The sequence below is a fragment of the Elgaria multicarinata genome, chromosome 5 (assembly GCF_023053635.1).
Source record: "Elgaria multicarinata webbii isolate HBS135686 ecotype San Diego chromosome 5, rElgMul1.1.pri, whole genome shotgun sequence".
In the NCBI taxonomy this organism is placed as follows: domain Eukaryota; kingdom Metazoa; phylum Chordata; class Lepidosauria; order Squamata; family Anguidae; genus Elgaria; species Elgaria multicarinata.
Genome location: NC_086175.1, coordinates 113,205,648 through 113,222,208, shown reverse-complemented (window position 1 = coordinate 113,222,208; position 16,561 = coordinate 113,205,648). Strand labels below are relative to the sequence as shown.

Sequence of the window (16,561 nt, the reverse complement as noted above, 5' to 3'; positions counted from 1 at the left end):
GAGGACACATGACCTACTTGGCCTTTGCATCAAGGTGCAATTCTCTAACCAAATTATCTAAGTTGATTGCTACTAGATGGGTTCCCATAGTGGCTTAAGAACTGAAGATGTTCTTCAAGGACCATAGCTATTGTTTAGCATAGATAGTTTTTCTTCAGTTGATGATGTTCAGAGTCTTTGTTACATAATAGATGTTGTCCAAAGACACTGCTCAACGGTGATTGAGAAGTAGAATAAGTATCTGCCAGTATTTATTTATTACATTTATATACCGTCCCATAGCCAAAGCTCTCAAATAAGGTATCAAAAGTTAAAAACAGTAAACATTAAAAAAAAGTTTGTTAGCTGATAGCATGATGCTAGGTTTGAAGAATGCAGCCATTTTTATTTTTATGTCTATTCTTTATTAAATATTAACATTTGATAGTCGTCTAAAGAAAAAATAGTTTCAGTTGAACCTGTTGGCAAATTGTTTAGAAAAGAGTAGTTGGCATATTCAGGTATTTTCCCCATGTAGTTCTTTCTTCCTATTAAGCTTTCTAAACTCTTCAGAACAGCCTTAAATATTGTAGTCCCAACAAAAACTCAAGTGTTCTTCTTCAATTCATCCAGAATACTCTCTACAAATGGAATAGTGAAAGAATCAGTTACATTATAATCTTGGTCCCATCTTCAGCAAAGATTGTGTGACATCTCTTGAAATATGCCTATGCACTCACTTTCTAATGAACAGCCATCTTGATTTTAAAATATGTTTCAGAGAGTAATCCTATGGTCCTGGGAAGACACTGTTATGACCTCGGGAGGGGGACTCTTGAGTTCCACGCTCCCTTGCAGTCACTGTGGAAAGAACTGTGCTGGCTGCTTTCCGACGCTGCAAATGCAATCCTGGGGGAAGGGAAAAGGGGGCATTCCAGTGCAGGGAGAGGAGAGGCCAGGGTACAAGAAATCCTATGGCCTCTCCAACCCTGGCAAGCACACCCTCTCTAGATGGGCTGAAAGGCCCATATAGAGGAAAACATTTAAAAGAAGGATCAAGAAGCAAGGAATTGCCTCTATCATTTCTCTAGCTCTACCAGTAGCAGCCCAGTAGGGCCCTGGATATGTAGAAGCCTCAAAGACTAGAGGCTTCATTCTACCCTTTCCAGACTTTCAGTGCAATCTTATATTGCTACATGTCTACTCAAAAGTAAGCCCTATTGGGTTCAATTGGGCTTACTCCTAGGTAAGTGTGCATAGGATTATAGCCATAGCCATTTTGGGGATATTTGAAAGGTTTCACACATCTATTCTTTACCCAGCCACTCAACCCCCTGTTCACCCTTTCCTACAAGAAATTTGTGTCGGTATCTAGGCAATAGGGACTAATTTGGATAATGAGATTTTCAAGTGGCCACATCCCATTTCTACATCTCACCCTTCTGGTGCCTTCTCCAGGGGGAAATGTTCACACTTAAATTTCAAATAATATTGGCACTAGATACTAATCTACATGGGGCTTCTGACAGCTGTGATTGGTGGCAGGAAAGTATCCAGACAGCTTGCCTTTATTAAGTTAATGGTAAATATGTGGTAAGGCGGGTGAGAGCCTACACACAGTGTGATACCAAGGTAAAAGAGAGCACTATTTCTGGGTGCCATACCACCACACATGTACTCACTAACAGGCCTTTGCAAGATGCTCTCATATGAAGCAGGCCAGCCCTAAAATATCTAGTAATATACTACTTCCACCATCTGTCTGGAAGAGCCAGTCATAAAAAAGAATGAGGGAAAAGCATCTCTATGGCTGAAATCTCACCTGTTCTCTTTGTTCCCGATACCAAGAGTAGGCTCTCTCTCCACTGATGTAGATGCTTCTATGGTTGGATTGTACTTTGATAAAATCTAAAAAGGAATTTAAAATAGAAAAGAAATTGCTAACATTCACACTTCCCCACCCCTTCTCCATTTTATACATTTTTTCCATAACAAGATAAAAAAATATTTTTGCTAAGAAAAGGCTGAATTCTAGTGCGAGTTGCAGGTAAGTTTGAGTATACAACCTGAAAAATCTGTTTTGGAATCACAGTTATTGCAGGAGGTGGAGGAGGAGTACCAAACAGGTTACTGTAGTCCGATATTACTGGAGGAGAGGGTACTTCAGCACATTCCGGATAATTGTCTGAGTGCAGAACAGACACATCAGCACTTTTAATAAGAACTTTATTCGGCCTCTGAGAAACACACATTTGCTGTAGAAAAGAGAATAGAATCACAGTGTTCAAATACTAAAATGCTATGGTTATATTTAAAACCTTTCTTCGATTCAGTATGGGACAGAAAGTCCTATTAAGAAATTCATAACATTTATAAAAGAGTAACCAAATGCTTACTTTAGATTCTATTTTCAGAGGTTGTGTATTTGATAGAGGTTTTTCTGTTGTATGATTAGATGCAACTGGATGGTTACCCTCTGGGGATTTTTGTAAGACAGTGTTCTTTCTGTGGGGAATTTTCACTCCAGGTGTGCAGAATGCAGGTGCATCAGGTGAAGCCATGTAATCAAAATCTGAAAATGCAATGTTTTATTGGCAGTGTTACATGGATTTACATGAAACTGAGAGTTCAGTTCTTAGAAACTCGTTTGGCATAGCAATGGGCCTGTGCAGACAACACTCCAAGCTCTGTGGTTAGTGAAACTGTGGTTCTCTGGGGTTAGCACCAATCACAAGCTGTGCTGTCACACACATTTTAAGCCACGGTTACAGCCGCTAATCCTGCAGCAAACGGTCTGACTGTGGTTAGTGAGTGGGCAGGTTTAGCAAAACGCATCGCACAAGACACCTTAAACCCGGCTGCTTATCCACAAGTCTTAACCAGCAGGGTTTAAGGTGTCTTCTGAAGAGGTCCAATAATTATAATTCAAAATATTTCTTGGCCACCTTTAAGGGCAGAAGCCCTCCCAAGGTGGCATACAACAATGAAACTGATAAAACCAATACAATATTAAAAGCGATAGAAACACAATAAAACAGAAATAATACAATAAAACATAAATAAAAACCAAACAACAAATCCAGGAATAAATACAGCAACAAATAAGGTATCAAACTGCAGGCCTGAGGACCGTGCTGTGGCTGCCCCTAGGTTGTGGAAATGTCTGCTGAGGGAGGATCCAACTGGCCTCCTCCTCAATGGTGCCCAACAAACATTTAGTGTGCTTTACTTATGCTTCTAGCTGTGAAAAACCGTTCAAGGAGAAGGTCTGGAATATCCCTGAGGATGCCAGACTTCTACAGGCTCTCTTTGAGTAACTATTGCATTAAAAATACTTCTACTTTTCAGTGGGTCATCAGTTTATTTTGAATACCCAGGACTTACCACACAATTTGTTTGCTTGCTTAGGTGTAGCCAGGTTCTTGTTTGGTACTGATGCCACTGCTGGTCCACGTATGCAGTGCCTAAAAAAAGAGGCAAAAATATTGTCATATCCATGAAAGTGTATCTAGCCTCATAACTGACAGGGTGACTGTGGGTAGTGTTCAAATCAACATGAACACTAACAAATTACGTTGCACTAGCTAAGGGATCTTTAGCACAACCCTAATAGCATTAGTTGGCACAACGGGTTTTCTTGGGAATAGTGTCGTGCCAGCTAGCGCTATTAGTTGGAGATCTCTTACATTAGTACGTTATTTACATTAGCGCTTTTGTCCACTTTTTATATTCCCACAAAACCCTAAGTAGAATGCTGTGGTAAGCCAGAGCTGATTGACCTTGTTTGTGAATAGAAAGTAGTTAATAGCAATACAACAAGGGACCCAGAGTCAGTTGATGGTGGGGGAGGGGTTCCCGCCAAAACTGTTTGCCTCAGCTATAGAAGTTTCCGAAACGAGCTCCACGCAGGCGCAGAGCCCACATGTGTGATGCACACAGACCACGAAGAAGAACATAATAAAAATACTCCTCTCGCCAGAGGGAATGAAATGGTTAATAAAATGGTGTTTATAAAATGGTTAACAAGAGCAAGTTAAAACATTTTGCAATCCTGGACAATATTTGCTAATATGTTCTATTATATTAATAAGTTTAGTCTTTTATGGCTGCCAGTGACTTTCGTTTCTCCTGACCATTTGACAAACTTGGCAGTCCTGTATGACATATCTGTACCAGCCAATAGTGTTAGAGTTATGCTTACAGAGGAGTTATAATTAAACCCAACTATTAAGGGCTCAGGATATTGATTCCTCATATGAAGATATGGGGGAAAGACTCATGGGCAGACAAGGCAAGATATCTATCTGTGAGTTGGGCTTTGTCTACTAAGAACATAAGAACAGCCATGCTGGATCACACCAAGGGTCCATCTAGTCCAGCACTCTGTTCACACAGTGGCCAACCAGCCATAGGCCAGGGTTGAACAACCAGGACATGGTGCAACAGCACCCTCCCACCCATGTTCCCCAGAAACTGGTGCACACAGGCTTGCTGCCTCGAATACTGGAGATATTCTAAGTGTGGTCGCACCATAGATTTGTATAACAGCAGTATGATATTGGCTGTTTTATTCTCAATTCCTTTTCTTATCATGCCGAACATGGAGTTTGCCTTCTTTACAGCGGCCACAAACTTGGTGGATATTTTCATCGAGCTATCCACCACAATCCCAAGATCTCTTTATTGTTCGGTCACTGCCAGCTCAGATCCCATTAGGTTATACTTGAAGTTGGGTTTTTTTGCCCCAACATGCATTACCTTAAACCTGTTTACATTGAACTGCATCTGCCACTTGGATGCCCACTCTCCCAGCCTGGAGAGATCCCTTTGGAGCTCTTTACAATTCCTTTGTGTTTTAACAACCTTAAATAATTTGGTGTTGTCGGCAAACTTGGCCACTTCACTGCTCACTCCTAATTCCAGATCATTGATGAACAAGTTGAAAAGAATTGGTCCCAATACTGATCCCTGTGGGACCCCACTATTTACTTCCCTCCACCAGGAGAATTGACCATTTATTCCTACTCTCTGCTTTCTGTTCTTTAACCAGTTATTGATCCATAAGAGGACCTCTCCTCTTATTCCATGACTACTTATTCAGGAATCTTTGGTAGGGGACTTTATCAAAAGCCTAACAAGAGGCAAGAGGCCTAACATGAGGTAAGGCAATTCCTCTTTCAAATGCTGTTGAGGTGGCAACTCCTCTCGTAGAGTGGGAACGCACTCTACCCTCCAACGGGAGGCCAGCAAGTTCATAGGCTAATTTAATGGTCTGAACGACCCAAGCATATATTCTCTGCGAAGATACTTGAAGGCCTTTTTGTTTGCCCCCGTAACAAATAAAAAGTCTTTGAGATCTCCGAAAAGAAGCAGTTCTGGACTGATAGAAGGCGAGGGCACGTCTAACGTCCAGTGTGTGGAGAGCGGACTCTAAGGGAGATGTCGGCGAAGGAAAAAAAATTGGCAGAATGATATCCTGACTAACGTGGAACTATGACACAACCTTTGGGAGGAAGGCTGGGTCTGGTCTAAGGACCACCTTGTCAGCGTGGAAAACTGTATAAGGTGGGTCTATGCGGAGTGCTGCTACCTCTGATGAACGTCTAGCAGACGTAATGGCAACTAGAAAAACAACTTTGAAAGTTAATAAATGGAGGTCTGTAGTTGCCAGCAGTTCAAAAGGCTTGCCAGACAATGCCTTGAGCACCACGGAAAGGCTCCATTGAGGAACAAAGGAACGAACGGGTGGAATGGTATTCTTCACCCTTTCATAAAACGCTTAACTAATGGATGGGTGAAAACCGAACAGCCCTGAATCCATAGATGTGAGGCAGAGATTGCTGCCAGGTAAACTCTAAGTGAGGAAAACTTAAGGCCTCTTTTAAACAAAGACAAAAGGAAGGTGAGGATGGTGGAAATAGGCGCTGAAAAGGGGTTCTCATTCCTGCTTAGTGCAAAGGAGGAGAAAACTTCCCATTTGGTAGCATATGACTTCCTAGTTGCTGGTTTCCTAGCTGCTAGAATTATGTCCCATATATCAGAGGGTAAGGATTGACAGTTTAACGCTGTCGTATCCTCCAGGCTGTTAGATTCAATAGGCTGTTAGATTCACTCCAGGCTGTTAGACTCTACATCCGGGTGGAGAATGAGCCCTTTCCCTTTGGAGATTAGGTTGTGGCATTGGGGCAACCTGATGTTTGAGGACAGTTTGAGAAGCGGTGTGAACCATGGCTGTCTTGGCCACCAGGGTGTGATTAGTATTGCATTGGAATTGTCCCTGCGTAACTTCACTATCACCCTGGAGATGAGAGGTATTGAGGGAAACAGGTATAACAGTTGCCCCCACCAGGTCATTTGGAAGGCGTCTCCTAGAGACTGTCTTCCGTGGCCCGCCCAGGTGCAGAAGCGACTGCAGATGGTGTTCTCTGAGGATGCGAACAGGTCCACATTAGGTTTTCCCCACTTCTAAAAAATTGTAGCAAGTGCAAACTTCGCCATCTGCCACTCGTGAGTGTCTACAAAGCTGCGGCTGAGATTGTCTGCCAACGTATTGTCCTGGCCTGCAATATGAAGGGCTGATAAAGTCATGCTGTGTGCGATTGCCCAGTTCCAAATCTCTAGGGTCAAAGAAATCAGGTCCATTGACCGAGTTCCCCCTTGTTTGTTGATATGCCAGACTACTGCCATATTGTCTGTATGGATCTGGACTACGTAGCCTGATAAAGTTTGTTGAAAAGAGTGCAGTGCCTTCTGTACGGCCATTAATTCTAGAACGTTTATGTGTCTTTGCCTGTCGGCAGGGCTCCAACGTTCTTGGATCATCAATTTCCCACAGTGGGCACCCCAGCCCGTTAGCGATGCATCCGTTGCTAGGAACTTGGACGGAACCGGTGGTCGGAAGTCTAGACCCTGCATGATGTTGTGGGAATCCATCCACCAGAGAAAGGTCTCCTTCACCGTTGCCAGGAGCGAAAGCCTGACTCGGTGTGCATCCATTGTGTTGTCGTACTCCCGTTTGAACCACAACTGTAGGGGCCTCATATGGAGGCGAGCCCATGGTACAACGCTCACTGTCGCTGCCATGAATCCAAGTAACCTCTGGACTTGAAAGGCTGATATGCTGTGTGAACGGTAAAGTTTGAGTGCGAGTGTTGTCAACGTGGTGGCTCTTTCCTCTGGGAGGAAAGCCTTGGAACGGGTTGAGTCCAAAACTGCTCCGAGGAATTTTATCTTTTGGGTAGGTTGGAAGGTTGACTTTTCCTCGTTTATGTATAGGCCTAAGGTGTTGAGGAGGTCGATAGTAAGTTTGGTGCTGTGACTGGCTTCTTGTTCTGTACCCGCCACTATCAGCCAGTCGTCTAAATACGGGTAAATCTCTACCTCCCGAGTTCTGAGGTGTGTGCATACCGGCGCCATGCACTTTGTAAAAACTCGGGGGGCAGTCGAAAGGCCGAATGGGAGCACCTTGAATTGGAAAATATCCTTCCCTATAATGAATAGGAGGAAATGGTGATGATCGTTGTGGATCGAGATGTGGAAGTATGCATCTTTTAGATCGATTGCTGTAAACCAGTCCCCTTGGGAGAGGAATGGCAAGATGGTTGCTAAAGAGTTCATTCGAAACTTTTTGGGTTTGATGAACTTGTTGAGTTCCCTGAGATCCAAAATAGGACGGAGGGCCCCATCTTGCTTCGGAACCGTAAAGTAGCGGGAATAGAACCCGCCTCCTAGAGCGTTTGTTGGTAATCGCTCTATGGCACCCTTCTTTAGAAGAGATGTAGTTTCTTGTAAGAGAGCGACTGCAGGTGGTGAGAACCTTGCGGTTCCGAGCGGAGGGAGGGTAGCAAACTCTATTTTGTAGCCCCGAAAAATGATGTTTAAAACCCAGGCATTGGTGGTAATGCCTGCCCATGTAAGGTAAAAAGGGGCAAGAATATCTTTGAAATAAGGAGGACAGATAGGGATTGTGGGGCAGTCAAAGACAACGTCTTTGGCCTCCATCAAGTTTGCCCTTGTTCTGTTTAAAGCGACCAGCATATGGTTGTCTCTTGTACTGTGACTGGGGTTGGTACTGAGACGTACGCTCTTGCGGTTGTTGTTGTCTGGGGAAAAGTTGTTGCTGGGTTCTGAACCAGCGTCTAGGACGGAAAGCTCTTTGTGACTGTTGTTGTCCGATGCCCATCTTTTTGGCTGTATTTTTAGCCTTTTGGATACTTTCCATCGACTCATCGGTGGAGCAGTGGAATAAGCCTTCACCATCAAAGGGTAAGTCCTCTATCCGGGTGCGTGCCTCCTAAGATAGTCCCGCTGACCTTAACCATGCATGCCTTCTTAATGCGATGGAAGCTACCATCGCTTTTGAAGCAGTCGGTTGCATGACGTGCTGTGTTCAGTTCTTGTCGAGACAGTCTCATAGCCTCAGTATAGAAAACATTTGCTAGCTCCCTTTGATCATCTGGGAGATAGCCAGACAACGATGCCATTTTTTCCCACAGGAAGAATTGGTATTTTGCCATGGTGGCTTGGTAGTTATGGACTCTCAAGGACAACGCCGAAGAAGAATAGATTCTTCTACCTAGGCCGTCTAGTCTGCATTCCTCCTTATCTACGGGTGCATTGTGCCTTCTTTGTGAACGTCCCTGAGATGCTTCCACAATAATAGAATTTGGCTTGGGGTAGGTGAAAAAAAAGGTGCTGTTTTCTCCTGTATTTTGTACAGGTTCTCCAGCATTTTTGACGTTGGTGGCATAGAGGAGGGTAACTTCCAGGATTGTTGGGTGGTTCTCAATAACACTGGTAAATAGGGGATGGCTGCCGGTGTTGACGTTTCGCAGTAAACGTCATCATAAACCGGGTCGTTTAACTTTTCCAACGGTTGGGACATTTCAATCCCTAATGACCTTGCCATCCTTTGAACCTGCTCCGCAAAATGTGCTAAGTCTTCCGAAGGGGAGACTACATCTGTGGTTGCCACAAGATCATCTGGTAAGGGAACAGATGGTGCTGGCGACGCCTCTTGTGAGGAATCTGATTGATAATCTTCCTCCGAGAAAGTATCCAACCTACTTCCCACTTCCGTCGGCCTGGACGATGGTTGCATTGAATGGATCGGTACCGGAACAGTCGGTAGCGATGTAGTGGCAGTGGGTTGTAATTCCACTGTCGTTTGCCTCGGTAGCGAGGGGCGCATCGGTTGCGACGGCTGTGGAGGTGGCGGTGGTGGCGTAGAGGTGGCCTCGTGAGAGGGTGGGGGACGAGAAATCGTCTCTGAAGGTGGTTGATGAAAACGCGGGTATGGAGCATGTGAGCGTCCTTGATATTAATAATAATCTTGTTCTGCTCTGTGTCTCCAATTGTCATAATAATATGGCAGATATGGCAGTGGTGCCCAATCGGCGTAATACTCACGCCTCCAAAGTGGGGAGTGGGAACGATCACCGTAGGTAGAATGCTCTCGTCCCGAAAAAACAGAGGTTGGTGAGCGATTCCCGGTCTGTCGGTATGGAGACATCGATCGGTACCGATATCTGTCGGTACCGACTGGTGGGGGTGGTTCCTCTCAGTATCGAGGGGAAGCGGGACCCCGTTTCGCCATCGTATAGTCCAGAGAGGAGTCTCTTATTTCACCCTCTGAAACAGATGCCATTAAAGCAGGGTCCTCCACCGGTACTGTAACAATCTGAAAAGGTGAAGGTACCGGGGAGCCCAGAACCTCCTCAGCTTGCGGTTTTGGCAAGGTTAGTACCGGCAGTGACAACGGTGTTGCCCGTTTTGGTATCGAATAGGTCTTTGGTAGCGAAAGCCTCGGTATCGGGCTCTTCGGTATTGGAGGGGACCTTTGTAGTGATGATGTCGATATCGGGCTCCTCGGTACTGCAGGAGACTTCGGTAGCAAAGTTTTCGGTACCGGGCTCTTCGATACCGATGAAACTGAAGTGGCTAATTTTCTTTTCCCATGTTCAGCTTTCAGTTCTCTTCTTTTTTTGAATATCTTCTGTCCCATTGTGCTCTCTAGCCCTCTTAGAAAGCTTCTTTGCAGCTTTCACGGAAGCAACATGAGGGAGGACGGGGGGAACCGCTAGGGCTTCACTCCTAGTAGGTGGAGGCTGGGGCGAAGGCTCCATTCTGTGAGAAGTAGTAACTCGAGGAGGCCTCGGTTTGTCTATTGCTACCAGTGCCCTTTCCCAGAGAATCGCCCGAAGGCGGTCTGAGCGTTTTTTTCTCGCTTGCCTCGAGAATTTTAAGCAAAACACGCAGGATTCAACTACGTGCACTTCCCCCAAGCACAATAAACACAACGAATGTCCATCCGTCTGGGAGATATTTTGTCCACAGGATGAACACTTTTTGAAGAGTCCTGTTTGTGCCATAGGCACCTAACAACTAAATAAGAAATATAATATATATATATATATATATATATATATATATATATATATATATAAAGTTAGAACACTGAAGAAGAAAAAAGGAAGAAAAAACGACAGTTTTCAGCAAAAAGGTAAGTACCTAACCTAGAAGTCTCCAAGAAAGCTGTTGACCCACAGGCGGTTGAAGAGAACTGAGGAGTTAGGGCGGGAACCCCTGAACGTGCTCAGTGGACGGTGGGGGAGGGGTTCCCGCCCAAAAATGTTTTCAGCTAGTGAAGTTTCCGGAGCTGACCCTGCGCAGGCGTAGAGCCCATATGTGTGATGCACAGAGACCACGAAGAACGAATTTGTTCCCTGAGAGCCAGGAGCTCATTACACCGAGCACACCCCCATGATTTCTGTCCAGCAGGCAGATGCTAGCAAGGGGATATGATAGTGCCAGGGAAGAGATCTTTAGAAGGCTACATGATGTTGACATCAAGACAGCAATGGCCATCACTGCTGGGAGTCATTCCAACATGAACTAATAGCAATACATTTGGGTCTTCTATCCAACAACTTTTGGTAACTTTTGATGGGAAATTTGGGAGAAAGCAGTTTTGGAGCATTCCTTGACATGGCGCTAACTGGGGAAGCTCAGTTGGTAGCAGTAGCTAAGGACTGCAGTTGATGAGGGCAGTTCTTGCCTTGGTTATTCCCACTCTGGTGACATCCAGGCTGTACTACTGGAATGCACTATATGTGGGGGCTGTCTTTAAAAACAGTTCAGAAACTTCAGAATAGAACCACTGGTGGGGGGGACTGGGTGATCAGCTTATGTGACACAGATACTGCACTGGATGCCAAGCACTTCTGAGTACAATTTAAAGTGTTTGTTTTATTTTTTAAAGCCTTAAATGGGTGGGCCCAAATTACTTGAAGAAACCCCTTCACCTGTACCAGCCTGCACAGATTCTGAGGTAATCAACAAGAGACCCTTCTCTGCCTGCCACCATGGGTGGCTAGACTAAGTTCAAAGGAGAGGGCCTATTGTGTGAGTTTAACTGTTGTATACTGTCTTGGGAAGACTCCTGCCTGAAATACAGCCAATAAATATTTTAAATAAAATAAATTTGAACTGGCAGTTCATCAGGGCTTCTTTATAGGTCTTTTGGAAAGCTATGAAGACCCACATGTTCTCACTGGCCTTTTCTTAATTTTGGGGCTGTGGGTTTTATTGCATTTCATTGTTTTGTATTATTTTTTACATGCTACCTTGGGAACGTTCTGCTCTTAAAGGCTACCTAACAATAATTTTGAATAGATACATAAATGTCAGGAGCTGGAGGCCAACGACTTAGAAGGGCCACAGGTTGCTCATTTCTGAGCAAGAGGTTTGCAGCAAAAGTCTCACCCCTTCACCCACTAAATATTTCCACATTTAACAACATAATATTTGCAAATACCACCAATTGATCTCTTCAGAAATGGAAGGTGCCATGCGAGAAATGAAACCCCCAATATTCTTACAAAGGTTCTCAAGGATGCTACTTACTTAACGTTTTTTGCATTATTAAGTAAGAAGATTGTTTGGTCTTCCACTAAACCCGTGGTTTCATCATTCAAACACAGGTCACGCCCATGGATATGAAAGTGTTCTGTCTTGGGTGATACATATGCGGATCCATCCGCCCTTGGCTCTTCTTTTGGTACATGTGCTTGGGGCTGAGGATGCATTGTGCCTAAAGTATTTGGAAGAGCATATTTTGAAAGCCCAAAATCGGAAAGTTGTGGAATTCGCAGTGGACTATGAGATCCAGATAATTTTCCAGGATAATCAAGGTTTGGGGGCTCTTCTAGATCAGGCATGGTAGACTCAGGGTTGATTTCAGCTTCACCCTTTATTTCTTTATAAAAGAAGAAAAATTGCTCATGGTCTGAGAAGTAGTCAGCATTTTAAAATACAGAATTTGTAGTTAGGCATGTTACAAGAATGACAATGTGTTGTCTGTACTGGACCAATCTCCTAATTACAGTTAAAAGAACAGTTTCTCTTTACTTTTCCAATGTAGGTTCCATTTTGAGCTAAACAGTATGATTTAGTGTGTCATGTAAACCATGACTTAGTTTGTCATGTAAACCATTGGGCCTGTTCAGATAACACTTCAGGTTCTGTGGTTAGTGAAAATGTGGTTCTCTGGGGTTAGCACTAACAGCAAGCTGTGTTGTCGCACACAACACTTTAAGCCACAGTTACAGCCACTAACCTTGCTGCTTAGCCAAAATCCTTAACCAGCAGGGTTTAAGGTGTCATATTTATTTAATTTATTATTGCATTTATATCCTGCTTTTTTTCCTCTTAAGGGACCCAAGGAGGCATACATAATCCTCCTCCTCTCCACTTTATCCTCACAACAACCACCCTGTGAGGTAGGATGGGCTGAGAGTCTATGACTGGCCCAAAGCCACCCAGTGGATTTCCATGGTCGAGTGGGGACTAAACTCGTATCTCCTGACTCCCATTCCAACACTTTAGTCACTACACCACACTGGCTGTCATATGAACCATTCCTAACCATGGTGACTACATAACAACGATTTAAACACATTCACTAACCACTTTCAAGCTGAAAGTTCTCTCTCTTTCTATTTAAGCAAAGAGCATTTCTTACTTTAAGAAATGAACACACAAGAAGCAAAATGTGGAATATATTAACAAAAATCAACAAGCCTAGATTTGGAAAAAGAAGTTACCTTCATCTTTGTCAACAAGTGGTTTGTAACCATACTTCTGGAAGAGGTCACTTATTTTCTTAAGATCTGTTGTATTTCTTTTCATCAGAACTTTACTGGCTTTTATGAAGTCATATGTAGTATCTCTTTCTGAAGAACTCTTACAAAGAGTATTATCAGCATCACCCTTTGATTTAAAAGAAGTTGATTTTTAGCCCAAAGTGAACTATTTAAATTAGCAAGAGTTACAACAGGTTCAGGATACAAGGACCTGTTTTCATTATTCCCAAAACAAAAGCAGCAACAGGGTGGATTTATTTATTTATTTAAAGTAGTGTTTAATTTAAATTGGATTCTTAAAACGATAAGCAGTTTTCTTAAAAAACTAGTTTAATATTAAATAATTGCTGTAAACATGCTATCACTATGGTTAATCACTAAACAAAATCAATGCCTCTGTCAGATATATTAAAATAAAAGAGTTTTTCTATGAAAATGAAGAACCAATTTGATCCTCTCTCTAATCTGAATATTTACACTCTACCTAACAGGTATTTCATTTTCACCTCATGCAAATGAACTGCTCTAATCCGCCAGACCTTCCAGACCTTACTTCTACCACAGCAATCATGGGCATTTCATTTTTGTTTGCCACTTTATTTTTGTAAGGGTGGGCTATGCTAAGGCAGAAGGAACAACTATAGAAAGGAAAAGACAAAATTGTACAGTGCACAGGTTCATGTAATTTCACAAACTGTGGTGCTGGTCATAAAACAAACTCTATATGGGAATATTTAAAAGACATACTTGTATAGGTTAAAAAAGAAGAAATCATACAAAATGTATATACTGTGACAAAGAAGTGCAAAGATTGGTTGGATGAATGAGAGTGTAAGCATCAATGGCAACAGTGTAGAATTCTGATGAATGGGTTATTTAGTGGAGGGTTAAAAAAAACATGTAACTTTTCCTACGTATTTAGGGTCATGGGTGACCCTAGATGGAAAATAAGTAATGTTTTCCTTTAGTCTCAACCACTTAAATGCAGATAAATAAATAAAACATTAATTCTTGTGAGACATCTATGATATCTCTAGCAATATTTCTCTAATTCAGCTTGAAGGTGCGGAAAAGGCAACCCAAAATGATCAGGAGACTAGAGCAACTCCCCTACGAAGAATGGTTTCAATATCTGGGGCTCTTTTGTCTAGAAAAAAAGGCAAGTAAAGGGGGACATGACAGAGGTGTATAAAATTATGCATGGGGTGGAGAAAGTGGATAGAGAGAAGTCACAAAACTTTTCTCCCTTTCATAATACTCAAACCAGGTCATCCAATGAAACTGAATTGTGCAAGATTCAGGACAGACCAAAAAAAGTACTTCTTACACAGCACATAGTTAAACTATGAAATTTGCTATCACCTATCAAGGGATGAAGGGATGTGCTTTAAACTTGGCATCGCTAAAGCCCTACTTAAGAGCTACCAGGGTGTCAAGTTTCATCTCTTTGTCTTTAAAAATGACGAAGATTTATGCATTTTTGTTAATTCCCATTGATGTTAATATCATGATTTTCCAAAAACGAAGCAGTTTTCCACCAGGTAATCTGACGGTGCAAGGAGACAGAGCCGCCCGAAAAATCTGGGCAGGGAATCGCCTCATCAGAGCACTGCTCCGAATTTCAGGGAGGAGCAGACCTGGTCTGCACACCCCTAACATCTATTTACTTCCCGTGAATTGGAACTGACATGTCTAATATGTAGCCAGTGAAATTACCGAAAGAAAATGCATATGCCATTATACAATATGAACGAAGAAGAGGAGCAGGTAAGCCATACCTTTAGTGTTCTTACTTCAGAGTACAGTTCATGTAAATATCTCATTGGAGAATCATCTTCAAATTCTTTGTGACATGTTTTAAAGAAGAAGAAAAAAGATTTAGGAAGAAAGCACAATCCAGTACCTATATAAGATATTCTATAGCATATGGCATTGATACATTGTTAAAGCTGAGCTTTCAGCCTAGTCACTGGCTAGTTGGGACACTGCCTTAGGACCCCAATGGAAGCCATGATGAGTCTCCCAAATGAAGGGCAGGACAACCTGCGTGGAGCATTGTAGAAGTACAACATGCCTTTGGATTTAATTGGGCAGAGTGGCACTGCCAAGTTCGAATGCAGAACAAGTAGTGCAGGAGAGGGGGCACCATCTCAAATAGAGGTGAGAGTAGAAAGCCAAGCACGATGCTCTGAACATCTGTTACGGACACACAGCAGTTTTCTGTGGTCTTGATTCTGTATTGGAAAGCACAACTAACAGGGTGGCCAGTGAAAGGAACTTGCATGTTCACTTGTCCTGGGGAAGCTAGTCACATCAGAGATCAGTACAGCTGAACTAGCCCTTATATCTAAAATGAGACTGTGGTGATGAATTGCAAACTTCCCAGTTTCACAATCACAGCTGTCAGGATGCAACTTGGTTCCCCTAAAGAAATGGTACATGGCACATGTCTCATGAAACTAGGCAATTCTTTATGGCTCTCTTACCTGAATTATCACCATGGAAAACTTGCTTAAACTGCTCGGTCTGTTTCTCCAAAGTGACAGCTATGCTTCGCAGTTTGTTGAAAAAGTTTCCAGTCACATCCATACCGGGAGAAAGAAATACCACTTTTTGCCACTATCAGCATATTTTGCAGAAAGAACATAAAGTAATATTTCAACAAATATGTAAACACATAACAGTTCAGAAACAGATCTCTCTGGTTTGTAAGGGCCTTTCTTATCAGGGGGATGCTACATTTTCCCATTTTGTGGTGGTGCCCACAGCAGTCTCTCAAATTTCCAGATGTGCCCATGGGTCAAAAAAGGTTGCAGTTCCCTGTGCTAGTGCCCGTCATTCGAGGCTTTGATGCTCCTTTTGTACAACGTACAAATGTTGTCAACACAGAACAAAACACGGAAGAGGTTAAATGTACATTGTAGTTCATATAAGTCGTATACTCACATTGCACACTAATTGCAAATTGCAATACTCACATTGCACAGTAATTGCAATACTCACATTGCACACTCTACCTAAAGTGAGACTTTAGGTAGAGATTGTGCATTTTATTCATGTACAGCAAACTTGAGAACTTTTATAAATGATAAATTACTATGATTTAAACAAATGATTTACTTACATAAAACATGCCACAATAAATTAAAATAAGCTTACACCATAATGAATTTGTTACCCTTTCAGATGCCACAGAAGATTGTTGTTTTGACTTTAAAAATAAAACGGCAATTTCCTTTAAAGACCAATGACTGGTCTTATACACATTTTCCTGGGAGTAAGCCCCCAATGGGAGGTATTTTTGAGTAGGTATTTTGAGTAGATATGTATAGGTTTGTACTGTAAGAGTTGCATTGCTGGATCAAGCCTTGGCTTATCCAGTCCAGCATGCTGAGGCCAAGCCAGATGCCTTGGAAAGATAAATTCCCCCTGTTAATCCC

At 42.7% G+C, this 16,561-nt stretch overlaps 1 protein-coding gene across 1 annotated transcript; it reads right to left on the bottom strand.

The window, feature by feature from the left end:
• Positions 1 to 435: 435 nt before the first annotated feature.
• On the bottom strand, positions 436 to 16,369 carry SKA3 (spindle and kinetochore associated complex subunit 3). Its single transcript, XM_063127820.1, has 10 exons — positions 16,281 to 16,369; positions 15,608 to 15,740; positions 14,900 to 14,964; positions 13,083 to 13,248; positions 11,884 to 12,235; positions 3,364 to 3,443; positions 2,376 to 2,551; positions 2,046 to 2,234; positions 1,802 to 1,887; positions 436 to 620 (listed from the first exon to the last, which is right to left on the bottom strand). Exons 2-10 carry the CDS (start codon positions 15,708 to 15,710, stop codon positions 605 to 607), a joined length of 1,233 nt encoding a protein of 410 aa, XP_062983890.1. The 5' UTR covers positions 15,711 to 15,740; positions 16,281 to 16,369; the 3' UTR covers positions 436 to 604.
• Between the last annotated feature and the right edge of the window lie 192 nt (positions 16,370 to 16,561).